The sequence below is a fragment of the Glossina fuscipes genome, unplaced genomic scaffold, assembly GCF_014805625.2.
Source record: "Glossina fuscipes isolate IAEA_lab_2018 unplaced genomic scaffold, Yale_Gfus_2 3, whole genome shotgun sequence".
In the NCBI taxonomy this organism is placed as follows: Eukaryota; Metazoa; Arthropoda; class Insecta; order Diptera; family Glossinidae; genus Glossina; species Glossina fuscipes.
In genome coordinates this window covers 15,590,613-15,616,213 of record NW_023998417.1, presented here as the reverse complement: position 1 = coordinate 15,616,213, position 25,601 = coordinate 15,590,613, and the positions used below count along the sequence as shown (strand labels likewise).

General features: G+C 33.6%; 2 protein-coding genes across 6 annotated transcripts in view; one reads left to right on the top strand and one right to left on the bottom strand.

Annotated features, from left to right (window-relative positions):
- The first annotated feature begins 2,587 nt into the window (after positions 1 to 2,587).
- LOC119634614 (octopamine receptor beta-3R) overlaps positions 2,588 to 25,601 on the top strand; it is a 33,068-nt gene continuing 10,054 nt past the window's right edge. Inside the window, exons 1-2 of one of the 5 annotated variants that reach the window (XM_038028868.1) lie at positions 2,588 to 2,834; positions 23,400 to 24,811. In XM_038028868.1, the coding sequence (XP_037884796.1) occupies positions 24,069 to 24,811 (743 nt within the window). In that variant the 5' untranslated portion in view covers positions 2,588 to 2,834; positions 23,400 to 24,068. Of the gene's footprint in view, positions 2,917 to 23,283; positions 24,812 to 25,601 lie in introns of those variants that run through there. The other 4 variants (XM_038028866.1, XM_038028867.1, XM_038028869.1 and 1 more) reach the window with 4 other exon arrangements.
- On the bottom strand, positions 17,850 to 21,356 carry LOC119634622 (protein hugin). Its single transcript, XM_038028880.1, has 3 exons — positions 21,092 to 21,356; positions 18,845 to 19,163; positions 17,850 to 18,274 (listed from the first exon to the last, which is right to left on the bottom strand). The coding sequence occupies exons 1-3, from the start codon at positions 21,185 to 21,187 to the stop codon at positions 18,048 to 18,050; spliced, it is 642 nt and encodes a 213-aa protein (XP_037884808.1). The 5' UTR covers positions 21,188 to 21,356; the 3' UTR covers positions 17,850 to 18,047.

Genomic DNA, 25,601 nt, shown 5'->3' with positions numbered 1-25,601 from the left:
TTTGCATTTCAGTCGTACAGAAAAGCAGGTTTTCACATTACACTCTTTTCCGTCCCGTTTTACAATTTATTAGAAAACATGCGAGCCTGAATGGATGAATTTGCAAGACTGACATTTGCTAACATTAACAATTCCATCTTGCATCGCATGAAGCAAAATCTTTGAACTATAACTAATAATTTATGAAAATACAAAACAGGCAAAAGCAAACTTTATATAACAGGAAGCCTCCATTATTTTCTAATATCAACAGATATATGCATGCATTTGTAAATATATACATGTGCAAAACATGTACGTTGGCACTCATTGTTAACACGAAGCCTTGCTATCATAGTAGTAGAAGTATACATCTATTGCTGAAAATGGGATGCCTATGTTATTTATGATCAATAAAAGTAATCAACTGAAAATGCTTCGTTAGTAGATTGTCAGGGCAAAGCCTACGAAACCATTAATCTCGAACACAAGAACATTATTTATCAAAACCTAAGAGGATAAATTATTTGTGCTTAAATGTGCAATTGTAACAGCCTGATATTTGTGTGATTATGCATGCAATAAATACGTAACTATGCGAAAAGTAGGTAAATGCTTTTGTATTTGCATAAATTTTGGGTTGCATTATGTTATCCGCTCTAGCAAAATTAACAAACTTTGTATATTTTTTGTAGAAATAAATTCTTGTTATCCATGTCAACAGTTGTTTAAAAAATACATGGATCTGTATTTGTGCTTATTTATCGATGTAAATATGTACATAAGAACTCTTTTCTTCAGCGTATGCCTGTCAGCCTGCCTGCCTGCCTGTATTTGTGCATGCACTTAACTGTATTCAATTCTATTGCAAGTGTCAACAGAATGAAATAAGCATAAAGGAACAGAAAATAGCACGTGAAACGGTAAAGTGGGTTTTACAGTTTTATTTTATGACGAGAGAAAACGAGAGAAAGAGAAAACACGTCGAGAACGTGTGAGATAATGCACAAGCATATAGGGGAACTTCCTATAAAATATATTAAGCTTATATAATTATATTTTTAAAAGTACTAAAAAGCTCTAAAAGGGTCTAAAAGTGCATAGAGGAAACTCTACTACAGTACTTTTGTAGGTGTCCGATGACATATTAAATTTCAGGGAACAATGGGACTATAAAATTTTGTCCATATAGAAATGCATGCTATTCCTCATTATTTATTTAAAGTAAACAAAGAGTGTGGTACTATCGCGCTTTAGCTTTTGTCATACTATCGTTAAGCACTATGGTTTTACGATAGATAGGCTCTATGACGGTTCTTCTGTTTTATACAAACATTGCTTATAGGTGGGTTTTCTCAAAATCTCAGTTTGAAGGTATTTGCCATACTTGCCTACTCTTATCTACATATCCTTCGAGGTGCATACATGCATGCTACACATGTTATCATAAGCATTTAAGGTGAACTATTTTTCAGATGAGAGATAATTGAACTGGAAAATCGCTGGAAAAATTAGTATAAATCTTAAGGAAACTAAAAGAATTTGAGGATTTGAGATATTAATAAAGGAAAGCAAGATAATTTCTTTCACATTTACGCAACGAAGGTCTGACAGATGTTCAAGGATAATAAGTTACCATGTAAGGGTGAAAAAATAAAACCATAACATGTGTAAATTGCTGAAATAACTTTTAAAGATCAATAGAATTTTGAACATAACGGCGTTTTCTTTTAGCATTTAAATACACTTCAAGATTCTGCTTTCGTGGAGTTCCTGCTTGGGCTGTAGGTATGTGACTGTGTTCATTTAAAGTGAGCGGTTTATTTTATATAATTCTCTTTAGTTGCATCGGAATCATACGCATGTCTGTTATCCTATTTATTTAGTTGCTCTCCTTGTAAATAGGAATTCGCCGTAAAAGACTTTTTAAAGGAGACACTGTAAAGGCCTTTAACAATGAACATCAAGTTGAAAAATCCATTACAAAGTTCAATACACCAACAACTGAACAGTCAGAAATATATTTGGTTCAGTTAATAACAGGATGCAGGCGAATAAGGTTCAAATGAGAAGGCTCACAAAATTGCACAAAATAAATAAAACCTAATACTAAAACAAAACAGTATTTAATTAAATTATAATGAAAAGAGTAACATTTATAATTGAAAGCTGACTGCTAATTAAACTTTTCCAGAAAACCAGCAATAGAAATCATTTAGAAAAAGATAATTTTTATTGAAATTCTTAAGCAATATATGTTTTCAAGTAAAACTGAAGAAAATGAATAAAATCGTCTATTGAGAAATAAATTAACAAAACTAAAAGCCTATAAATTTACACAGCACACGAACACAAAAATGTGTAAACTAATCGATTTTTGCTTTCACGATTACAATAAAAAAAAATATATCACATTTTACCACATTTTTTCAACTTTATTTCAACAACTATGAATGTCTGCATAATTTAAGCTAAGCTGAGCAAAGGACTTTTCTTTTTTCTTTTCTTCTGTATGTGTTTGTATATTTATATATATATATATATATATATATGCGTGTGTGTGTGTGTGTGTGTGTGTGTGTGTGTGTGTGCGTAATGGCGGTCGTTGTCGTTATTGTTGCCTTCAGCGGAACCTTAGTCTTGTTTAATGTAAATAAAGTTCAGTGTTAATGGCTAAAATTTAATAGCTTTCGATTTTTATCCGACGTGTACGCGATGGAAATTAAATTTATCAATAGACCTTAATAAAACGAAACAGCGAATGTTTGAAAATAAAGTAAATTACAGTCTACTACGCGCTCATTAACCTGCTGAAATAAATTATATATTGAGGTTATCCATGGACATATATTAAGGTTAGATAAACTAAAAATAAATCACTAAAAAATTAATGTTATTACACACTGCTCCAGCCAAACCAGCCGTTTCTTTATTTATGTAAGTTAAGGCCAAAACAAAAAAAAATTGTTCTTTAAATTTTTATAGTTTATCACGCAGATTTAAGCGGAATAAAAACACCCACTTGAATAGATTAACGGACAAGACGTGAAAAACAGTCGACGAAGAAAACACATACAAACGGCTTTAAAGGTAGAAGGACGGACAGTTATTATCAAAGTGGACTCACAATCTCACAGTGCGCTCATTATTGTTCGTTTCGTTTCAAAGTGTTACAACCACAACGTCTAAATCAGTATACTTAACATTCAACAATGCTTTCAAAATCACGACTTTACATAAACGCATGCATTAGCCGCAGAAACCCATACAAAACATCAGCCATCTGCGGGTGGATTTGAACACAAGTGTGCGCACAAAACAAATTTAAACTAAGTAAAGCACATCAGACTATTGTCTTTTAAGACTTGTTTGCTAAACGTTCAGAGATAAAAACAAGACATGTTTGTAGACATTAATAGAATTGTTTGCATGAAAACCTAAAAGCCATTATTTAAAAAAGCACCCTACCGCAGTCCACTTCTTGATAGCAGAAAGTCGATTACGTTTCAAGCGATCATAGGAATATAGCTGAGACTACTTCTGCAAAGAAGTGATCGGACGCATAAAAAGCAGATCATAGGGCTTTTAAAGCAAAGCAAGTCAACATTTGCTCTGCCAATAGAAAAAACTAATAAGTAACTGATATGCAAATGCCAGTTCTTAAGTCTTTCTGGGTTCCGCAAGTTACATACTTCCGCGCAAAGTTAGTGTATCACAACGTATACCCTTTGACCGCAAGTGGTGTTTTAACGTACGCAGCTTATGATTTACGTTTAGCTAAATAAATAATTATAAAAAGTCAAGAGATAACAAAAGAGAAGAAGTGAGAAAAATATGAACCATATGCCTAAGAGAATCGATATAAATTCCAAGAAACACCCCGTCCATTACTCTACGACTTTTGTGGCGGCAGTCTTTTGAAATTTCAACCTCTCATATTCTTAAATTAAATAACGGCATTAAGTCACGCTAACCTTGCGTTTCATAATATTCGCGCATCAATAACACAAAAAATGCGAGGCGTGAAGAGAATATTGTACTCGTTTGCTGGCCCTAAGCTGTCGAAAGCGTGCCGATTCCGCATTGACGGATCATTTTCCGACAAACTAAAAAAAACTAAATGACTGCCACATACGGTTCGAACGCACCGGCGTAATTAGCTGTGTGACTAAGAATCGAATAAACGGAAGCAAAATTCGAGGAGGAGCCCTCTTTAATCAAAAAGTCGCGAAAACCAGTTTCAATCATTGTTAAATACTAGATCAATTCAGATAATAACCGCGAGAGAATAGGTTAATTTTTGCTTCGTTCTTCCACTTCTCTACTCCCAATATTCTTAATACAAGTTTAAGAACGATAAATAGTGACCTGATTGAAAAAAAAACCGGGTAAATCGCCTTTTTTGTTTACATATTCATAAATCGTGAAATCGCTACGAATGCTCAATTATTTTTTGCGGATATAATATATAAAGTCATGGAAATATTTTGCAAAAAGGAGTGTCTCGAAGTGGGTTATTGGTCAATTAATTAGTGACAAAGAAGTATGGGAGAGATTACATTAGAACAGCTGTCATAAAGCAAATACATCGTCTTTAGAGTAATCTGCAGCGCATTAAAGTGTTTCTGGTCTGACTGATACATTAAGAGCTAAAGAGCAAAAAATTGCCATAAATTATAAAAATTATACGAAATCGTACCCATAATATTTGAAATCTATTTTTAATACTTTATGATCCTTGTCGACATAAGTTTTCATATTAAATATTAAAGCTGGACTAAGAGGAATAAACTATTAATTGACTTTTGTGTTACTATTGCGACACTTGGTTTAGCATTTTTAAGTTACAATATATGTGCGCGTCCAAACTTAAATATAAACTAAGTCATACACACCCACAACAAATGAAATAAAACGCACCACATGTACTGACACAACTACATGTACGATGTTGCTCGCACTCAAAATAAAAATAAATAAATAAATAAAAGGAAAATGATAACAATAAAGTGGCAGTAAACTACCCTTGAGTTAGTTATAAATCGGATAAGCGCAAAGCAAAATATGTAAAATGATGTGAGAAATCAAGCGTTTATTCAGTGACCCTATCAGACAGTCAGCCAGCAAAATAGAATGGTCTTTAAATAGAAGCGTAAGGAAAATTTCTCATGACAAACATTCAATTCAATATTCTCAAGCGCTTTAAATTACGCAAAAGTAGACCGTGCAGTTCCTTTACTAAAATTATATTTTATAAAATGCTTTGCACTCACTACATAGCAATAAAGTATTGTTCACTTACTAACGTTTCATAATCATTCTATTTCGCTTTGAGTGCTTGTAGAGATATAGCAAAGCTCTTTGCGGTTTTCCCTTTGTCTTCCTCTTTTCAAGCAGCACTTTCCAATTCAGTATTAGTTTCATTCATAGAAGTTTTGTTATGGAATTCAATAAAAACCCCACTTTTTCGAACGTCTTACCAAACAATGACCGTTTCATTTATGTTTGCACGATACACTCTTCAACGACGGTTTGTAATGCTTTTCATACTTTAACTTGACTGTTTTAAGTTGATTTACCCTTCACTTCTACCCACTCACCGTAGCAAGCATAGTCATAAATTTTCGTATGTGCAAACGGCCAAGTATGTACAGATTCAAGAGTTGCTGTGAATTGCCTTGAGGCTTACAATACACATGCCGCTTACGATACGTACACGACTACGTTTATCATAAAAGCCTTGAGCCTGAAAAGTTATGGTGCTTGTAATTTTTTCCTTTTTGTATTTGTATATGGTATTTATCGCTCAGGCCGGTTATCCGTATAAATTTATTTGATTATCTTTTCATTTTTTCGATAGAAATTTCATATAACATAAGTGCTCCCTAAGCCTGCTTGACATTGACAGTATTGTACACAAGCACAATGATACTGTTTTTCTTTTCAATATTGTTAATCCATTTAGGATGACTTATTCAATTTTGTCGCTTGTCCTGCAAATTGCCCTTCTCTCCTCCGCTACCCTGTATTGTCGATAGGCAACTAAAAACTAAGTTTTACCAGACGCACTGATAAAAAATAGCCAACAGCGTAATGTAGTTCATGAGTTCCAAATATCTAACACGTGTTTATGACAATAGATACGTATCGGAAGATATACATCAACTGATTAAGCAGAGGCACTGCTTACCGTTTAGGAATGTCTATTATTGACATTCCGGGCACATTAGTATTTTCCCATTTTCCCCAACTTCTCATGTACATAACAGGCAACAATTGCGGCTCAAACTATTTGATAGACATTACACAACAAGCACTTGCTTTTACAATAAGTATCCTATGCGTTATGTCTAATTTTATATTACTCATACGCCCTGATGTCGATTAATTTAACACTTGCCATAGGACAGTAATGCTTAACTACTTTTCTCAAGAAGAAATTTATTCCAATTTCTTTTTAAGTGCAAGATGGAACGGGGCTTGTGACCAAACAGTCTATTCTTGAAACAAGTCAAGCCACCCAAGTCAAGCTAGTACGCTGACAGGAAAAACGTAAATATAGGATTGATGTGCGAAAACTTACCCACACACATTCTGTTCTTAAAATATTGGAAAATTTATTTATGTTTTATATATGTAAAAATATTCATGCAAACAAATATTATGTCCTTTTCATGTAAACGTGAACGTGTACACACGACGATTGTTCCTTCTACTAACTTAGCCTTCACTACTCACCTTCTCACTTCCTTTCATGAAATATACCTTATTTCATTCAAATTCGAATTGAAATTTAAAGCAACCCGCGAATTGTACCTAATCTTAGGTAGATGTTTAATACATAAGACATAAGATAACATGTTACTTATACATTACAACAGTTATAAAATAACTTTTAGAGTAATTAAATGATTTAACACCCCTAATAAGCCTTTTATCACATGCTCAAGTCTAGAAAAAAATATTAAAAAATTCTAAACACAACGAATGATTTCATACAAATTAGAAATTCGATTTTTTTTCTCTTTTTATAGAGAAAAAAATGACCTTTCGTGCAAAACCCTTCACAAGGTCAATTAACTTAATGTAGTGGTTTCAATCACTCAAATGTCAAATTAAAGAAATGGTTTTTCTTTTCTTTAATATTGCTTAAGAGTTTTTGTGCAAATTCTCAGACCGATTTTAACCAATTTTCTTAACAGTGTACAAAATGTAAATTCCATTTTCATAAAAATAAAAGTATTTGGGAATTATTACAATGTTTTTGAATGAGAAAAGAAAGAATTCTTCGAGAAAAAATGAAACAATCTCTAGTCAATATACTGAACAGAATAAACGGCCCAATTAGCTCTAAATTCACTAGCGGTTTTTTTAGAACGTAAATTTTTGTTGCTGAAAACATAACTTATCTGAATGAAGCACTTTTTTTTGGTCATAGAAGTATCAAGAGCGGCAAAGACAGGTATTTTTCGCTTTTTAACCGTACAAGCTTAATATTGCTTTGCACTGAAACAAACGCATAAGAGCTCATAATAGTCTTGTTAATGGATTATTTGTTACGTAGTCGGGCTAAAGAAAAATGGTTATTGACTCCCGAAATTTTACAAAAGACAAATAACCTTCCAAGAAATTTTCCAACAGAATAAAAGTTGCAGAAAAGTTTTGCTTCATCTTAGGCTTAATTAAAAGTTCAACTACTTGCGCTCAGCTCACAAAAAGAAAAGGAAGGAAGCCTTTCTCCTCAAGGCTCGATCACGGTGCATAATCTTTTGCAATTACCGCAAGACCAATATGATGATTCGCGGGTATACTAAATGCATATTTCCTCATCGACGCCATAATCAATAAATGTTGATTATTTAATGAAATAATTAAATATTAACGGTCTGATGATGTGCATTTCTCCACGTACGTCTCTTCGCCGGTGCCTATGCCAAGGTTAGAGTCAAGAAGCTGAAAAGCGAACTTGTAAAAATCAGTAAATTTGTTTTAGTGAGGTTGCTCTTACATAGACATACACAAATTTTTTTTTCTTTCTTACTTTCTTGTTTTCAAATGTCCAAATGAGCTGCGGGTAAAATAGCCCCAACGAACGTCATCTTTTTTTCAAAAGAATTTTGTTGGGAAAATAAATACTAAAGTTAAACATTATTCTAAGCTACTTGGTAAGTCAATGCTCCCCAAGGGAAAATTTTTCCGAAAGTTTGTTTTAATTTTTATAAATCATGTGCTTTTCGATTGCCTTACTTTCGACATCCTGCTGTAAGTGAATTAATCCATCATCTATCATAATATACTTTATATATTTTATTATCCAGATTTATGCAAATGTAGTTCATTATTTAATTTGATATTCGCTCTACAACTAAATTTGCGTGCATATGAGAGCATAAAAAAGTAATTTATTGCATAAAATATATAAACGTACACACACTTGTATACGGGTCTCTAAAACAAGAAACAATTACGAAACAATGAAATTTGACGTAAAATGATTGGAAGTGTCAATGTATATAAGCTGTGTACACGTAAATCTACTCCAGCTGTATGGAAATTCATGTTTTTTCTTTTAAGCTAACACTGTCTGCAGACAAATGGTAAAAACAGCCACAGACGGTTGGCATATTAAATAAATTAAAAAAAGATATAACCGCAAATATATATATATATATACGTATAAGTTTTCATGCTTACGTGCGCAATTATAAAAACGCACATGTAAATATACATTTTAGAACTAGAAATATGCAAATCAAAGTGATTTCTACAACAAAAAATTGCCATACAGAGTACATACGTAAACAATAGCTTTAACCTTTGTCAGCGACAATCAAAGACCTACACTTATGCCACCATATAATCATCAAGTTCTATAAACTTTAACTCGACCCAAACAGCATATACTTACATAAATATACTTCTATTTATACAATACATATAACAATTACACATAAATGACTACAATATACTTTTGATCATAAAATTCTGAACGGATTCTGACTGCGTGCTCCTTTGCCTGCTAATGGTATTTCCACTGTAAAAATAGAAAATCATGGTTGAAGACCCATACCCATATTTTTTTTATTTTTTTTTTTTTATATAATGCTAGTAGTGACAACCCAACCCTAACTACAATTTTAAGAAGAAACCGAATAAAAACGTATAAGGCTTGTCAATTAGTTGACCAGAACGTTCTGCTAATAATTTACATCAAATTTTAGAGCAATTTTCTTAACTCTCGATTTTATAAGGCAAATGGCAAAAATAGCTACCCTCTGCTTTAAGATTTCTATCTTGATAAAGGTAGCAACAATATTCGTGCCGTGTATAACAATAATAATTACTAACGTATAATACGTAAAAAAAAAAAATATTGCTTACGTATCTTAGCGGATAAGTTAATTTTGAAGCCACTCGTTTCGAAATAACTTTTGAAAAGCTCCACGAAGTGATGAGTACTTTGATAAGCTGGCCAAGTTAAGGTTAAAAAATCCAACTAGAAAAACATGGGTTTACTTCTGCTCTAAAAGAATATGTAAATTCTGTCGACATAACGATATCTGTGTGATCTTGGGTTCCACTTATAATAAAGATCTATCAGCAAGTATTTCTTTTCTTTCCCTGGAAACGCAAGCTAAGTAGCTTAGCCATAACAGACATGATATACATTTTCTCTTTGCATTCTCGTTGATACCCATTCAGCCTTATAGAATAGATATTACAGTCCGACCTCATTATGCAATAGATAAACATATTTCAAGGCATCAAAGTTATATTAAACCTTTGTTCAGCTAAACTAAAAATACCTCCTTTTAGTGGTCGCTAAGGTTCACAATAAATGTTGTGTGTGCAGTAGTCAAAATACCTCTAATGGATCTGTGTACGCATTTAACTATTAAATAATAATAGTGTTAGTAACCCATGCGATAAATAGACGAACGTATTAGAAAATAAATTCATTTTTTTTTAAATGAACACACTTTCAGCGCCCAGAAACCTCTTACATAGAATTCGAGCTTGGCCGTGTCGTTATCCTTATTGAGGCAGTGCTAAGTTCTCTTATATAGTTTGGCTATGCAAGCAGTATGAGGAGTTATACGATTTTTTCCCCCATATCCTTCCACATATCGCATGAAGCAAAGTAGATAAAACACAATAATTGTTAGTATAGTAAGAAGGAGAGAATGCTTCATAATATGCATACAAGAATATTGGCAGAAAGCCAAGTGGAGGGCTAGCATAGCATAATGCAGCTTTCTTTGTGCTAAATACATGCTTAACGACTGCAACACAACAGACGACGGTGGCTCGTAGGTTGGCGTTGTTTGCATACGCAACGCTCCTGCTGATAGTCATATAACAGTGGTTTCCAGCTACTGCAGCTGCTGCTGCATCTAAATGAAAATGTTTGCCGTCCTCCCAATATTTTATTTTTTACATATATAATATCTACTAAACCTAACTAAACTAACTAAATCTTCATTGAAAATGTGTTGGCGACTTGTTTGGCAATGCTTCGAGCCGTCGTTGAAAGGCGTCACTCACACATTCGAAACTGCTGTGTAAGTTAACTTAAATTAAAGCGAGCATCCGGTTATATAAATAGATGAGCAAGGGGAGACCATCGTAATACTCGTCGCACTCAGGAATGCACCAGAACATAGACCAGCTAACGATATTAAAATTTATGGTTTGCATAACAAAAGGCGAATTTCTTTAACGTAAAGTCAATGTATGTCAACGAGTTTTCCTCATCAACTGATTGGCAATTAACGATGGCAATACGACTAAGGGTTTCATTGTTTAGCAATAACTGCTCGAAAGTTAAATATTGAAATATCAGTTTGAAAGAATAGCTCATTAAATATTAAAAATTTAAATTTAAAATTTTTTTTAATCCGCCTGATTGTCCGAGTAGGCAGAGTCTCGACTAACAATTCAATGGTTGTGGGCTCGAATCTCAAATGCGGTAGAGTTTTTAATAAAGCGGATAGCCTTAGATGCTAATGCCTTAAGACTTTAGTCTTAGAACTTATACCCTGGCTAAATTAGTTATAATAATAATAATAATAATAATAAATTTAAATTTAAACGTTAAAAATCCTATTTTTTTCAGATTTTTCTTTTCAACATTCAACAAATACACATTGCATGTTTTCAATTATGTAAAAATTTTGCTCGTCTTTTCTATTAAATTGTTTTCTAAACGACCTTCATTGCACTTGCATAGGGTAAACGACAAATGCTCTTTCAATGTCGTTCTTGTCTCTGTCTACTCCTTTCTTTTTCTTCTGTCAGCCGTTAATATTTCTGTCATTTGATGATAAGTTCTGAGAGGCTTCATTTTTTTGCATTCAATAATGATTATGGCATACAGTATGATGGGTACACATACATACATCATACACAATCACATAAAATTAACTATTATTTTGCTTTAAACATTCACTATACCTCGTCTTCTTTTCCTCCGTTTTTCGTCTCTTCGCTCTGATTCGTTATGAGCATTTCTTCCGACATTCTTTCATTCAGGTAATGATGTTCAATTATTTTCTTTTCTATTTTATAGTGGCTCTTAGCTAAGCGTCCACGTTCTATCATACGGCCTCCAAGACAATGTGCCGCAATTGTATTATCCGCGCAGAGAATAGAGAAAATTTTTTACTTCGCTTACAGTGAATACGTATCAACTAAGAAATCTCTATAAATATATGAGAACTACGGCTTATTCGACATTCAACTTTTCTAATTGCTTTGGTCCTTTTCGTTAGAACATTAAAGTAATAATAGCAAACACATGGATGAACGCGATAGATATATTTTATTAATCTGTGTTTGTTATTTAAAAAAAAAAAAAAAAAACAATTTTAAATAGCCATCTGGATGACAGGCATCACAATGCGAAATTTTTTAGAAATTTTCCTTGATCGTCCGGTGACCTTTCCTATTTTATCGGTGATGGGTGTTGAACTGTCCGCCCAATACTTAGTACGTGGAACTAGTGTCCTCTATTGATCGACCATAATATGTGTCTCATGCTTCCCTTGAGCCACGCATTCATGAAACTGCATGTTTTTTTTTTTGTTATAAAAGAACGTATACATGTGTATAATTTTTCTTGCGACACTTTACCATGCTTCTACCATAACTTTTCCATTTTTTCCACTTTTCAGTTTAATTTCAATGTTAGCAATTTTTGTCATTTTTATTCTTTTCAGGCCGATTGTTTTTGTTACGTACATAAGCATACCAACAGTTCATATGCTTCTATTGATTTTGGCTGCATTCCAAGTGTTTCAGTTTCATATACAATAAAACAACAATGTTTCATATATTTGTATACATTATATGTCCTTCTCTATAAAATACTATTGAAAAGAATTGAGTTTTTATATTTCCACGTGTAGAATTCCGAGTGATGTGAATGGTTTCTAGAGTAAATTCAATTAGTGAAACTCTTCTTGCATGACCTTTCATGAAAATAATAAGGTTTTCATTATTAAATTATATCATTTTAATTATTGATTGATTAAACAGTAACAAATTTGAAATGAAATTGAAACTTGGACGAAAAGCAACAATGGCATGCTGCGAATAGTTTTGTAAGTTATCACAGCGTTTAAATTTCATAAGCTCCTAAGTTTCTTAAATCATGCGCGACTTTGCCAACGAACAACCGACTTATCAAAACACTCTAAAGTTGTGCAGAATAATATACTCACGTCGTTGATTTGGTGTATAATTCTATCAGCTTATCACGACTTCAAAAGCAGTGTTAGGGTTCATATGGTATTGAATTCTATATCATAAGACGCTTGCAAATATAAATAGCTTTGTCATCGTTTAATATTCGTCCTCGCCTTGTGGGAAAACTTTAACAATATGTAGGTATTACATGCTCCTTAATTGGATATCTGTCGCATCCATTTGAGACATTTACCGCGAAGAACAAAAACAAAAAAGCTTCGGTACATTAAAAATCGCCCCATATCAAAAATATATCGCAATTTTTTACTACAGAATTTTATGTGCTTGTCTTTCATAGCAAACACGTTATCGCTATCTGTCGCCTGTCGTTCCTATAAAGTTGGAATCAAGCCCAAAGAGCTAAGAAGTGTTAAAAACAAACAGTAACCATATGGCAGGCTAAACAATGAGGCTGTAATTGTGTAGTGAGAGCTACTTAGTCATAACATCATATTTCGATGCAATAAGGACAAAGAACTAAGACAATATTTTGCATTTACATCAAATGAGGTGAAATAATTGCCCGAGAATGAGATCTGGTCTTCTACGGACACCTGGACCACCAAACGAAGACGATCAGAAATCACATCGTGAAAAATCGACCGTGATACCGACTTTTCAAGAACATTAGCAATTTCATCAACATCAGTTTACGTTGTGTATTTTCATTTATTTGTAAGATTGTTTGAAATCGTTGTATATATATGTTTATTGATACATCTATATAAATAAAAGCGAATTCGAGACAGTTAAATTATTAAAAAGTGCAAGAAGACATTTAGTTATATTTCGGAAACTTTCGTTGATACGTGCGAATCCCTGCAATCAGAGCAGGGCCTTAAATTAATCACAAATCCCACAACCCAACAATCGATATTTCTGGCATTCGAACTCTTAATTTTACGCCTCGGAAGAGAATAAGCCACAATGCACACAAACATATTGGCTATCTGTACAAGTATAAGGAAAGAAGTAAACAAGTATCGATGATACAACATTTTTTTTATCACTTTTGGTATTGCGTATTTAATGGTGGGTTATGGCCCACCTTGTTTTTTTAAAGAGAATACTTTTACGTCTCTATAAGAAATTACGTGAACTTATAAAATGTCTGCTCTTGCATTATTGCCTTGGCGTTATGGTGTAAGTAAAACTTTCGAGTCTTACGCAACGAAAAATGTAATAATCTTGACAGAAGGAATGCCATTAGCATTAGTGTATACGAGCATGAGTTAAATAAATTTATTAAATATTTGAATTTCCACTTTGTAAAGGTACCATATTAACAACCAGTCCACTGTTACCGGAATAGCTGTAATTTCTACTCACATTATCGGAGAAGGAATACAACAAATAAATACGCAAGCCCCTGCGCGACCGAAGACAAAGTTCTCATTATTTTATTTACTGCGTACATAAGTGTAAAACAACAAAATACTGAGAATCTATTATTTAAGGACGTAAATGCATACATAAACATAAGGTCGCGAATTTCTAAAGTTTTGAAATAACAAAAGCGAAAACACGAGTTTTACTTTTGTGAATCGTAACACGAAAGTTATAAATTTATGATCAAAGAAGAAATCTTCTATCCGAATACAAAATTAAAACGAATTGTTAGTAAAAACTCAATTTGGCTTTCAGGTTAAATGCGGCATTTGAAATAAAATTTTTTTTTAAATTAATTAATTTTGAAGACGGAACAAAACAAACAGCGAAGCGTGCATAAACTGCTAAACAATCATGTTTTTGTTAATTCCTTGTATAGGAATGCTGACAAGGTTACAAGGAGCGAGAGAAAAGAAAGCAAAGTGCAAGTGTATGCAAAGAAATATGATTATTAGCGTATACTTTTTCATAAATTAATATAAATAAAGAAAGAGAAAGAAAGAAAAGATCATTAATAGACTTTGTAGTTTAATTACAAACATCGAAACGCAATAATTATGACGCAAAAGCAAACAAATATATATGTCATTATTCATTCCACAAGTGAAACGAAAAGATCAAACCAAGTAGGGGCAAGTTGTGAGCATTGTTATGCTATGTCGCCTGTAAAAGTGCTTGAGCACCCTTGCCGAACTCTTCAAACTCGATCACCTTTCTTTCGTTCTCTCAAGGCGCCAAAGACTACAATTTAATCATCGAACAATAATGAGGCGAACCATCTGTACTTATGCAGAAGGATTCATCAACTGCAGCTAACATTAGTTGCTGTTAGAATCTGTAGTAATCAGAGTAATTAGGACGAATTGCGTTGTTTTAAAGAGTCTGCAAATATTCCGGCATTTTCCAATTATAATCCCGCGCCACCGCATTTACGAAATATTCATTTACTCGCAAATCAACTGTCATTTAATACCCATCAATAAAGTTCTGCAATGCCGTATAATTTTTTTTTAATGAGCGGTCTATTATTAATCCGCACATAAAACTAAAACGTAATCAAAAATGAGGCTTTTTCATGCGAATGACAGCCAATTATTATCGCTATTGCCTTCATGCGAATGTTGGATTTTATAATGTAATCAAATAATTACGTCTCCACAAAATAAACACACAAACAATCCTATACGGCCTAAAGTGATAAAATAACTTCTTCCCCTAATTACGTATCCAATATATTTGCTATCTCTTTCTACACTGCCATTGAGCAGTTAATAAGCAAGTAATAAATACGTTCACTTGTGAACTGCAAGTCCGCATATTGCATTAAACAGCACATTGAAGGTTTCTGATCATTGCCTAAGGTGTGCGCTGAATCCTGCTGCATCAATGGTAAGGCTTTCCGTACATCATTCCGTCTATATTTTTTTAAAATTTCAAATTTATAAAAAGTTAAATTGGAGCCCCGCACCTAAAAAACGATGTAAATTTGAAGATAGTCTTAACTGAAAGCATTCATGGCGCCACAATGTTCTAGTGTAGGGGAAAAGTTTATTTTTCTAACGGATACCTTATAAATTAATAAAAGTGACAAGAATAAGCCTCATTGGACTACTTACCGCTATCTGAAGAAAAAACTTACTAAAGTGTGTTGTCAGAGCAAACAAATGAATGTCAATAACATTAGAATCGACGAACACATCCTCTCAGTAATTCGGTGCTCTGAAATGCTCTGAATGATTTACGTATATATGAGACTTTTGAAAATCCGACATTATTTACATATGAATCTTAAGTTTACTGATATGTAATTACATGTGTTAAGAACTTTTGTGGTTGGACACAATCCGTCCACTATACCCTTGGGTTTATTATGACTAAATGTTGATTCGTTTACATACTTTAACATTTTATTGCCTATCACTTGTGAATAGCGTAAACAATCATAGCCTTTGTGCGTATGCACGTCATATTTCTACATGTCGCAAGTTATCAAGTTCCAAACAGAGAAATGAATTGGGAATGAAGACTTTCTTCACCTGCCAAAGGGCATAATCGCTCCGCGGGAAAACTTTGCCTATTCGAATTATAAAATGTAAAGTCTCTCAACTTTCCCTTGTAATATATTTTTTAATTAGCTCAAAAAGTAAAACTAATGTTCTTCACAGTTTATTTCTCACTCAGATATGTAAAGAAATTATAATAAAATTTTTTTTCTTCCGTAAACAGACTTTATGGCCTCTGCGCCGCTGATGTTGTTATATTCGCACGTATCGTTATTGACGAATGCTTATTATTGTTAAGTAATTAAATGCTTTTTTTATGGATTGGAAAATTTTTAATCGTTTTTTTTTTATCTCTTATTACTTTTCATATAATAACGCAATCATCAACTTGTACATATGAAGATCTACTTAAATAAAGCAAGTGCTGTCTGTCTGCCGTTATTAATTATCTTCTAATTTAATTTTTAGCACAATGTCTAACGAACGATTGGACCTTGATTGAAGATTTGAAGAGGCATTATGAAATTCTAAGCTCGTAGCTAGACGTGTCCAAGAAATTACCATATCGTCGTTCACAAGAAGTTGTAAAAAGCGACAAGACAAGACATTTTACACCTTAGAACACTTGCAATGCAAAGAACGTTCTCGAAAATCTGCGAGACATCATCTACAAAATATTTCTTACCCAAGACTCAATTTTTGTTTTTTTATAGAAAACTCAATAAGATTTTTGTTGCTCACATATTAACGGGGCGGCGATATCTCTTGCATTGAATGGTTTAGCAAAACTGAACACAATGTCTTTAGATGTAGCGCAAGTAATCAAATTCATTTTGAAAATATATCTATTATCGAATTAAGAACAATTATATGCAACACTTGTGTGTTCATCGCAAGCATAAGTTTCAACAAACATAAACCGATAAAGGAAAAACAAATGAAGAGGACACATCAAAGGATGTATACACTTAAATAAGTCCACTTAAATTTTCATGTGTCGAAAACATGTCATCTCAATAAATGTTATAATAGCCGAAAAACTTGAACAATGCAGAAATTGTCAAGTGACAGGTTATTTAAAATGTTTAACAAATAAAACCCATTCAAACGATATTGCCTCCGAACACTGAAACATTTAAATAAACTAATAATTTATGCATCACATGTAGTTTTATCAAAGCTGAGACTTTAGACAAAGCTGAGAATTTAGAAAAAAAGGAAATATAAAGTTAGCCAAAGTCAACAGACTAATACTTGAATCAACTCTGATAATCTTCTTAAATTAGTGCGTAAGCACCTTACATGATGCTGTATCGAATCTATTTATATATTCACTTGTAATTTTTGACTAAAGTGAACAAATTATTTTTACACCGAACAACGTTTCCTGTACTCAACTGATATATTCGTTTTTTTTTTTACCTTCTCGAAGTAAGCGTTTTTCTCGACAGTCGTTAATGCACTTAAAGCTTTCCACCCGACTTTGTGTGACTTTCGAGGTTTCTTTGGCAGACGACAGACTGACATATCGTTAAAACGACTCGGGACAGTATGGTAAGATCTTTAATGCTTACTTGTGAGTGTTACATAACAATTTGTAAAGTTAATATTGCCCGCTTTTATTGAAAAAAAAAAAAAAATAATTATAAAATACTCAGAAATAAATAAAAACTTTCTTTCGTTTTATCGAAAAATCTGCTTTATTACAACATTTTTTGATTATAGATTTTATGAGAACTAAAACAGGAAAACAAACAAGTATTCAAACAAAAACATTTTAATTCCTCCCGATTTTGGAAAATGTGCCACAACAAATGCAAAAGAAATCACGCTAATAAAGGGTTACGCGAAGAAACTGTTAGCAATTCTCTTCTTCTTCTAGCCGCGCACTGCTCGCATTGCACTGTCGTTTAAGGGGAATAACATACCTTAATCGCACACTTGTGACCGCTTTCCGAGACGTGGCTTAAAAGGCACGGATTTTTTCATCACGCGCGGTACATATAAATGTGAAGCCCTGTAATTATCATCATTGGTAGTTTCGAAATCACGTGCTAAACTATCAGCAACGGCGGCTGCGTCAAACAATTGAAAATCAATACTGCGACCAAGTCGTGGTGTACGCCTAGTAGTAGCAAGTTGCCGTTCATGACGCACTGAAAGTGGAAAGAAAAATTGCGAGACAAAGAGAGATTACAACCCCATTGGATAACACTTAAGCTCTTCAGGTCTTTAACTAAGACTACTAAGGGTATGCTTTCTCCCCTATGATTATCAAATCAAAAGTTTGACATCTAATATGTGTACATCCACGGATGCATATTTGAAGCAGATGTAGATTTAGAAAAAAAGGGCGGGTGTATGAGTGGTGGCACTGGGCTAAACTTGATTAATTTTAAAGAGGTTTATTACCGATTACTCTCCACTTTATCAATGAAATGAAATTCTTAAACCACAGACTCTGAGTAATAATACTTGATTTTTTTCGTGAGATAACTGTCAAACGCCCTCTCCACCTGGGCTTTATCGTTGTGATCGTAAGTTGTCATTTGTATTATATATCTTTTTGCAATAATTTCCTGAATTTAACACACGGAATAAAAAAATTACGATACTTTTTCATGTTATTTGCAATGTTTACAAAATGGAAGCTCTGTCTAAAGGCCACCCAGGCTTCTGATTAAACGGGGAGTGTCCGTATTTTTTTGCTTTTTTTTTCAACTTACATTCCTTAAGCTTCTCCAACAACATCACATAGAGAACCGGTGGCAAATTGTCTACATCGATTTCATTCAATACTTTCCCCATCGGTGCCTGCGATGCCAGCGATGCCGACTGCAATAGCCCATTATCGTTCAATTCTTCAATCAATTCATTAAGCTCTGCAGCCTCTGATAATTTTCCGCCGTCTCCAATACCCAAAAGCTCATATTGTGAACGTTTAAAACGTGGTTCAGCCTTCAGTGCATAGCCAACTTTATTTTGCTGGGGCTTATGTTGATGCGTCGATTGTTTCACGTGGGGTAATCCAAAGCTCTTGGCAAGCTACAAGCGACAATAGAACATACAAACTACATTTATGAAAAATTCAAATGCGATGAACACGCTCTTTGTTGATATTTGTATCGTGCAATGGAAGGATAAGTTTTGGTCAGTATTAAGAAAGTAGTTTCTACTAACTCCCACTGAGATGCGTATCACGTATATTAACAACTTTTCACAGCATTATTCTATGCGTATGCTCTAGATGACGGGATTTCAAGAATCGTTTCAATACATGGGCATCTTTTCTTGCTTGTTTATTCAATAATGAACTTTATTAAATTTAACCGAAAATTTTGCATGTATGTATGTTCTTATGAGGTCATTACCTTAACAGTATAAACAATTATCACCTTTGCAAAGACATTGCTATTCGAAAACTAACGATCAAAAAGTAAAAAAAAAAGGTGAGAGAAAGTCAACTATAAACTGTACAAACAATTTGCATGAAAACCACTACAAAGGAAGTTACACGAAATGCGTAGCAAAATTTCATTACCACTACGGCCAAATGGCTCATAGCAAAATGTTAATGAAAATTAAAACATCACCGGCATTATCTTGTATTTAAAAACTATAATTGACTTCAATACGAATTCACCTCAGTCACTGAAGTGGCACACTTTCAGTGCAAACCAAAACTGTTTTCTTCTAACGATTCGTGCTGCGGCGCTTTATGTAAAAATATTTTTTTCTTAATTGAATTCTTAAATACTTAAATTTGTTTCCTGTAACTTGGAAGGAAACAGAGAAGCAAAGGAATAATATAAAGCATAATGCTATCGACAAGCTAAGCAAAAATGTTTATTGAACGCCCGGTATTTGTACCACAGTAGCAGCCTCTCTTGTAGCGGGCATGCACGATTTGCCCCCAACTACCTATAACTTTGTCCCTAGATATAATTGAAACTACTCCTCGAACAGATTTGCCGGTCAAATTTGAAAATTAAGACATAATCCTAAGCTTCCGTATATCTTGCTAAGTTAAAGTGATTTTCGTCGCTCATATTGCATCCAATTTAGTACAGTGTCGGCTAAGCCTGGCATATATAGTTAAAAGTTAATAACACACAATTAAGAAATGACAATAAAAATAACGTAGCGCGGTGGTACACTAACTTTTATTATCGTCATCGCGCAAAAAGCAGAAACACGCGTCACAGTCCTTTTACTATATCGATCTGAAGGCAATGTAGGCACCATATTTGTCCTCCACCGGCCTGCTTCCATTCTCATTATAATTTAGATAGAAGAAATGAAACTTCATACCAATCGTCTAAGTCGATGTCCCAAAATCAGGTTTTAAAAAGACCGCACACACACAAGCAAGAAAAAAGAACTTTCTTTCCTTATTTATTATTGCTATTAAAAATTGCTAAGTAGCATGAACTGTGCCCCCCATGACTAAAGGCTCCGTTTGATATTATTTTCGTATTAAAAACATATTTTCTGAAAAGCTGATTAAAAGAGGGCAACTTTTTAAAAATTCAAAAAACGAAAAATAATAATCAAGTTTTATGGAATTGGTCAAGACCCATATAGGTAATAATCCAACACTTAGTTTACTTCCTCTCGCTTGCTTATTTGCTCTCTTTATTTTTTTATTTTTTTATTTTTTTTTTTTTTGGTTACTACACCCTCTTCGCTATTTCTATCTAACTGATCACAATTATTTGCCCTGGCCTTCACATCGTTAATTTTTACTTTTTTTTAACTCTGATCCCTCTATTTATGGACAACTTTCTGTAGTATTTAGTATCCTTTAGAATTTTTGTAGGTTCTCAGTCGTTTGTTAGCAGATCCGTATATAAACATGTATTTCTGATGTGAAAAAATCAACAGCAATTTTTAAAAATACAAGATAAAGGAATTCATTTGCAATAAAATGCTTTTCGATGCTTCTTTTCGTAATAATAAATTCATTTACCTACCTGACGGTGATGTTCACTCCGTTTTGATTCTGAAGTGCAAGCAGCATAACTGCAAAATATTACTAAGACAAAGATTGAAAAGCTTAAACCACTCATAGCTAACAGAATTTTTAATGGAGTTCTTTATATCGAATGTCTTTGCTTTAATATTTTTTAATGTTTCGTTTATAATAAAAAATACGAAACTCTTTAGCAATTTTTTTTTTTTTACTTAGATATCTTCCGACTAATGGTGGAAAAATCTTGAGAGCAACTGATAACAAATCCTTAGAAGAATAGAATTTTTATAGGTTATCGTGGATAATAAAAAGACGAATATGTAAACATTTCTTTAATCCTTAAGTAAAATTAATGACATAAAACAGTCGTTTCAACTACTGGTAATTGTGCTGAGATTAATTTCTTAAAATTAAAAAAAATCGAGAAAGCATGTGCACGTAGTCGAAGCGAATGACAGCCGTGTGTTAAAACAAGATAAATGATAAGATGCGATCCATTTTAACCTGAGCAACACAAGACATTATTTTCTAAAGAATGACGAAACCTTGCTGCTACACCCAGCAGGACAACATACAATGCTCACCGGCATTGTTAATAAGAAGTGTAGTCATGATTGTTGACTTAAATGCCAGTTTGTGTGTGCGAATGAAACGACATTCGATGTGTTTTCTTTATTATACGTCCTCATCGAAAAAAGCTTCTGACAGAGCTGATGCGAATGCCTCACGAGCTAATCGCAAACCTTTACTCCATCTCTCTTGCCTTTTCCTACATGCAATTTAAACGATCTGGTGGGTCCCCTGGTGCTGTTTAACGCCACTTTCAAAAACAACAAATCAATCAATCTTTGTTAAATCTGGCAAATATAAGACGTGCTGATAATGCTGATGGGGGTATGGGGGTGTATGTATATAGAAACATGCCATTCATTATAAATGCGTAGATGTATCAATTGTTTGATTGTAAATGACAGCCAGTTTCTGTTGTTTATTTACGCAGGTTAATAAGTATTGCGTATGAATTGTAGCAAGAATCTATTTACATACACACGTTATAATTTGGCCCCAATGCGCCTAAGGTAGAGGATTAAGCGTACAGTACGCGCGTAATTGCTGCTTACATGCACACACATTTGCGTATATTACTCTTTTATCTACACTTGAAGAGTAGGCAACCTCGAGAAGATAAAACGTAAATTTAAAAAACTGGCAAGCCGATGGCTGGATCCAAAGTAGGCTAAACACTGTAGTTTAGAACTGTGAGATCTATCGGCGCCCATACATTTGGCAAAATATTTGACAGTTAAGGAATATAATCTTTTTGCTTGATTTGAAGATGAGAGTATCGAACCTGAAAATTGCACATCTAGGTGTTACTGTATTACGTGGCTTACGCTCATGTATCATTCAAAATGTATTTGCCTTCAGTTAAATAATTGAACTAGTAAGAAATCCTTGCACTTGTATGCCACTATAGTTCCATGTTTGGTTTCAAAGTCATCTAAATTCTTTCTTCCTATCGTTATATAGGAAGAGAAGGAAATTTAATATCTGGTCCGCATTTAATCTCAAAATCGGTGGCGAAGGCACATCAGTCCTATTGCAATACCACAAAATGCCTAACACAAATAACAATTTGAGACTTCGTAAGCCTAATAGATGAATAGATGGTCAAAGGGACTGATGAATATATTTTCGACCAGTGAGATGAAACAACACCCGAAGATGGGCACCTAACGCTTGCGCATACTCATTTATAAAAACTCTCCCTCCTAGTATCAGTGATGTAAAAATAAAAAAATAATTTAATGGCTAAGATAAAAATTTTCTACGCCTGAAGGATTATTTGCATTAATATTTTTCTTTCTTAATTAAATATAAACACAAAGTTTAGATGGAGTGGAAACATTTCATAAGAGTTGCATGAATTATTCATTTGTTTCCACTAAATCGCTTTTTGGGCTGAAATCCCAAACAACGCTAAAATTTAATTGCCATATAAGAGCAAGCGCCCACAATCGTTTTGATTTAAAAAATAATTAAACTTATTTTCATTGCATAAATTAACATCTTTAACAATTACATATTGAAAGTCTGTCTTTAGTACAACTATTATTGAAACTTATAATATCTACGTTATTATTATTATTAAACTTTTAAGCGGAGCAAAGTTGCGTCTTCTGTTGCATCAAATGTTGCAATCCACGCAATTTTTTTAAATATTAGTCATACAAGGAATTAAAGTGCATTTTACTCGACGGACTTATCAATTAAATTGCATTGAAACATCGATGTTCTTTAAATTGCAGTTACAACGCTCTCGTACTGAACTTTTTAGCAGAACTTAAGAGCAAAAATCTTCGTTGTACAATTGCGTGCATGATTAGCTGAAATTAGTTTAAAGTAGAGGAAAGAAAATAAACCGGAGCCTGAAACCAATAAAGCGTAAGTTACGACTATGCTTGACGACACGGATATGTTGTGATTAAAACCAAAAAAAGAAAATATGAAGATTTGGATAAAGTTGGTGGGAAGATTTTGCCACATTTGTCACATTACCAAAATAAATCATTATTACCAAAATTGTTATATTAATAATGCTGACGCTTAAAGCTGCGTTCACTCAAACGTGTGTGTGAGCGGAAAAGTAAAGTCAAAGAAGGAAATTGCAACTACTAGTGGCAGTGGTTGATGGAACGTATGCTCAAAAATATTACAAACAACTGGAGGCAGCGATAACAACAACGACAAACGCTGCAAATTGATTTAAACTAATTATGAATGTTACCTTCGATGGAAATTACCAGCAACAGAAATAACAAGAATAACAAATTAAGTTAAGAGAACACTTTATAAATTCTTAAAGCAATGATGAATGCGTAGACGCATCAGCAAAGTAAGCATTTAGTCATAATTATAACCAAATTATTTGAAAGTCATAATTAATTATATAATTACACGGTAGTGCATAAGAGGCAATGAAGTCGCTCTCAGACTGGCCTAAAATTACAATACATAATGCATCAAATATTATTTCCACTACATCGCCAGCGACCTTAGACGAGTTAAACACTGCCAAAGAACAAACACAAGATAAATTTGCATATGTTACCACTAATCAGTATGCAACTGTAACCACCTTAGCCGTGGCAGCAAAAAAATCTTTACAGTTATCCCCTTCGCCGTCTGCTTTGACTGCTTTACGATCAAACGACTTCGAGGATTTAGTAGACGTTCCCACTAGCAGTCCGCTAAAGTCAAAATCTGCATTACCAGCATTGTCGGCATCATCGCAGTCTCCATTACCATCTTTTCAACGACTACAAAATTCGACAAGCATCACTAATGATACTTTAAAAACAATAACATCAACACAAGCATTTACAGCAAAATCTTCGAATTATGACTACAGCTACGATTACAGTTACAGCAACGCCTTAGACGAAGTGGACATTTCTACTTCATTTAACTTTCTTCATACAAACACTAGCGGCTATTTTAATATCGTAAATACAAACAACACCGCCAACCTTGAAAACATTACGTCTACCCTATTCTCTACGACTGTGCTACCCCCACCTGCAATTGGTCTTGGGAACGATAATTGGATGGACCTCTTGATTGTCATTGTCAAAGGTTTCATATTCTTTTCCATTATACTAGCTGCCGTGTTGGGTAACGCTTTAGTAATTATATCCGTGCAACGCAATCGAAAATTACGGTAAGTGGAAACGTTAAATAAAATTCAATTTTTTCTTTTTCTACTTTCAATTATATAAAATACAAAATACATTACACAATAAAAGCATATTACATTACAATAACAATTAAAACGGGAAGCTTCGTTTCTCCAAGCTCGTAGTTAAAATAGCTTTCAGTAGATTACACGGGTCACTTTATTAATCTCAACGCACGTTACTAAACTGAACTCGACTAGCGAGCTGATGTTCTGTCTTGCAATTTCCTATCGTGTTAGTAGATATTCCGGTCTTCGGTAATTCGCGCTTCAAAAGAGGATTGGAATTGAAATAAAAGGAAAGAGCTTTCGGTTAAACACTGACAAACTCACTGACAAGAAGAAAGTGCCGGGCTTTATAAATCTACCATCTTTTCTTCTTCCGTAATTACAAAAGCTTATTAACAATGTTTCAATGTCAGATTTTTCTCAGGGAAGAGATCTCAGGTGTTTCATGGAGAGGAGAAGTTTACAACCATTACTTTTTGCAGAAATCGGCAAATGTTAACTTTAGGGACAATATTTTTTAATGGACTCAAGAACCTGAAGAGAAATTCGACAACTCTTTCCTCACTTGCTCCTTACTGACTTATTAGCAGCAAAGAGAGCTTCGAAAATTCGACATATACCGAATTAATTTGTACATGCAAGTGCCTGTTAACTCACTCTGAAAAGGAATTAGAAATTTCGGCTATTACGTGTTGACACTGAATATATGGGGAATGAGAGCTCGGTCATTTTCGATAGTAAATAGCCTTAACAGTTGAATTCTAGT

Excerpts from the sequence above, each read along its gene's own strand:
- LOC119634622 (XM_038028880.1), bottom strand. The coding sequence starts at position 21,187 with ATGAGTGGTTTAAGCTTTTCAATCTTTGTCTTAGTAATATTTTGCAGT. Across the intron at positions 19,164-21,091 it reads GGAGTGAACATCACCGTCAG|CTTGCCAAGAGCTTTGGATT; the intron begins GTAGGTAAATGA and ends TGTCGCTTGTAG. Across the intron at positions 18,275-18,844 it reads GTTGGAGAAGCTTAAGGAAT|TGCGTCATGAACGGCAACTT; the intron begins GTAAGTTGAAAA and ends TTCCACTTTCAG.